Raw genomic sequence first — 2180 nt, 5'->3', positions numbered from 1 at the left:
GAGAAGAGCAGAGAAGAGAAGAGAAGAGCAGAGAAGAGAAGATCACATCAGGAGTTAGGAGCAACACATGAGAGTGGGGGGGGGAGGGGGAATTGCGAGAAGTAAGAATTTTCTTTCATTCCACTCATTCTTTTATCAGGGGACATAAAAACATCAAGGATGAGATACACAACGCTTCTTTCTCTTCATCTCCTTGTCCTCGCCTCCGTCTTCCTCCTCCACTGTGCCAGGGCGGAAGGAGACGAGGACAATGAGAAGAAACTCAGCGCTCTGAGCTCCAAGAAATCCACGACCAAGTCTGAGAACGTGAGACTGGCTGCTTCAAGACGCTCGCTGACCTTCTCCTCGAAAGATTCCCAGGTGGTTCAACCCCAAGACGATGAGGAGGGTGGGATCCGACAAGGTTAATGTCTTCGGTTATGCCGCCTTCATCCCTAGCAAGGAACCGGTGAGCTTCCTACTCCTGCGCTCCTGCTCCTGCTCCTGCTCCTGCTCCTGTTTCCTGCCCCTGCTCCTGCTCCTGCTCCTGCTCCTGCTCCTGCTTCCTGCCCCTGCTCCTGCTCCTGCTCCTGCTCCTGCTCCTGCTCCCTGCTTCCTGCTTCCTGCTCCTGCTCCTGCCCCTGCCCCTGCTCCTGCTGATTATCTTTGCATAGAAATACAACCCGATTACTGATCACAAGCTTCCGCTTGCACGACGATTGAATGCAGGCATGATATACTCCTCCACCCTCTACCATCCCATATCTCATTCGTTCTTCCCTGCATTCCAATCACACCCTTCACTCCTCCTCTCCTCCTCTCCTCCTCTCCTCCTCTCCTCCTCTCCTCCTCTCCTCCTCTTTTCCTTTCCTCCTCTTCTCGCCGTTTTTCTTGCTTGTCTGTTTGAGTCAGAAAGCAGGTTACATCCTGCCAAACACTTTCACACCGAGGGAATGGGCTCCTTTGCGCCGTTTCTTTGAGGAACCAGAACAGGTTATGATCGTCCTCTGCTATCTGTTTGTTTCCCCCCTCCTCCCTCCTGATTTTCCTTCTCTCCCCTCCTTCCTCCTGATTCTCCTCCTTACTCCTTACTCCTTACTCCTTCCTCCTTCCTCCTTTCTCCTTTCTCCTTTCTCCTTACTCCTTCCTCCTTCCTCCTTTCTCCTTCCTCCTTTCTCCTTCCTCACGCATTCTGCTTCATCTTGCAGGTTGAAAATGCTGCTGGAGTCCCACAGAGTTTCCGTCTAGAGCATCGGGTGAGCAGAATTGAGGGACGGAAGACCGGGAGGAGGAGGAGGAAGAGAAGGAAGAGCAGGAGTAGGGGCAGGGGCAGGGGAGCAGCGGCAGCGGCAGCGGCAGGAGCAGGAGAGGGGTTGATTTGTCTTCTCTCGCTCAGTTCGTCTCCTGGTTCACTGTCGTCTCAACCATCTTCGGCGAGTTCGGTTACGTTCCTCGCATCGGCGACTACTTTGCAGAGGATCCTCTCACACCGCACTACCGTCATGTACAACCTGAACCTTCCCCTTCATCCCTCTTCTCCCAGTTGCTCCGCCTACTCCCCCCTCCCTTCCTCTGCTCTTTTTAGCCTCCAACATTGGCCTGCATTGATTTCCATTCCCCTCGCTTCCTTCTTCCCTCCTCCCTGTCTTCTATTCTTCTCTCTCAATCGCCTCACCTTTTCCCCTCTCCACTCCCCTTCCCCCTCTCCTACGCTCCTCTCCTCTCCTCTCCTCTCCACTCCACTCCTCCCCTCCCCTCCCCACTCCTCTCCTCCCCTCCCCTCCCCTCCCCTCCCCTCCCCTCTCCTCTCCTCTCCTCTCCTCTCCTCTCCTCTCCTCTCCTCTCCTCTCCTCTCCTCTCCTCTCCTCTCCTCTCCTCTCCTCTCATTTTCTTTCAGGGTATCAACTCTCTACCTTCTCCTCTCGCCATTCCTCGAATTGTCGGGTGGCTTTTCGTCAGCTTGTTCCCGGCAAACTGGCTGAAGTAACAACTGAACATTTTCCTTCTTCTCCTCTCCTCTCCTCGTCTCTCCATCTTCCTCGTTTATCCTCCTCCTCCCTCGCCCTCTTCCACCTCTCCCTCCTCTCCTACTCTTCTCCTTCCGCCTCTCCCTCCTCTTTCTCCCTCCTGATCTTTTTCGCGCCTCTACCGATGATGTATCTATGGCTCATCCTCGCCTGGTTTCCCCTTGTTCCCTTCAT

The 2180-nt window shown here is 54.4% G+C and overlaps 1 protein-coding gene across 1 annotated transcript in view; it reads left to right on the top strand.

The window, feature by feature from the left end:
* Positions 1-1966, top strand: part of GUITHDRAFT_166072 (hypothetical protein) — a gene marked incomplete at its 3' end in the record, with an annotated part of 3855 nt that extends 1889 nt beyond the window's left edge. Inside the window, exons 2-8 of the mRNA XM_005822056.1 lie at positions 140-306; positions 353-448; positions 654-708; positions 899-972; positions 1188-1235; positions 1376-1483; positions 1877-1966. Coding sequence (XP_005822113.1) covers positions 160-306; positions 353-448; positions 654-708; positions 899-972; positions 1188-1235; positions 1376-1483; positions 1877-1966 — 618 coding nt within the window. The 5' untranslated portion in view covers positions 140-159. The remainder of the gene's footprint in view (positions 1-139; positions 307-352; positions 449-653; positions 709-898; positions 973-1187; positions 1236-1375; positions 1484-1876) is intronic.
* Between the last annotated feature and the right edge of the window lie 214 nt (positions 1967-2180).

The sequence above is a fragment of the Guillardia theta genome (assembly GCF_000315625.1).
Source record: "Guillardia theta CCMP2712 unplaced genomic scaffold GUITHscaffold_132, whole genome shotgun sequence".
Taxonomy (NCBI): Eukaryota; class Cryptophyceae; order Pyrenomonadales; family Geminigeraceae; genus Guillardia; species Guillardia theta.
Note: the sequence above shows the minus strand (reverse complement) of the source record. Positions and strands in the feature narration are given on the sequence as shown.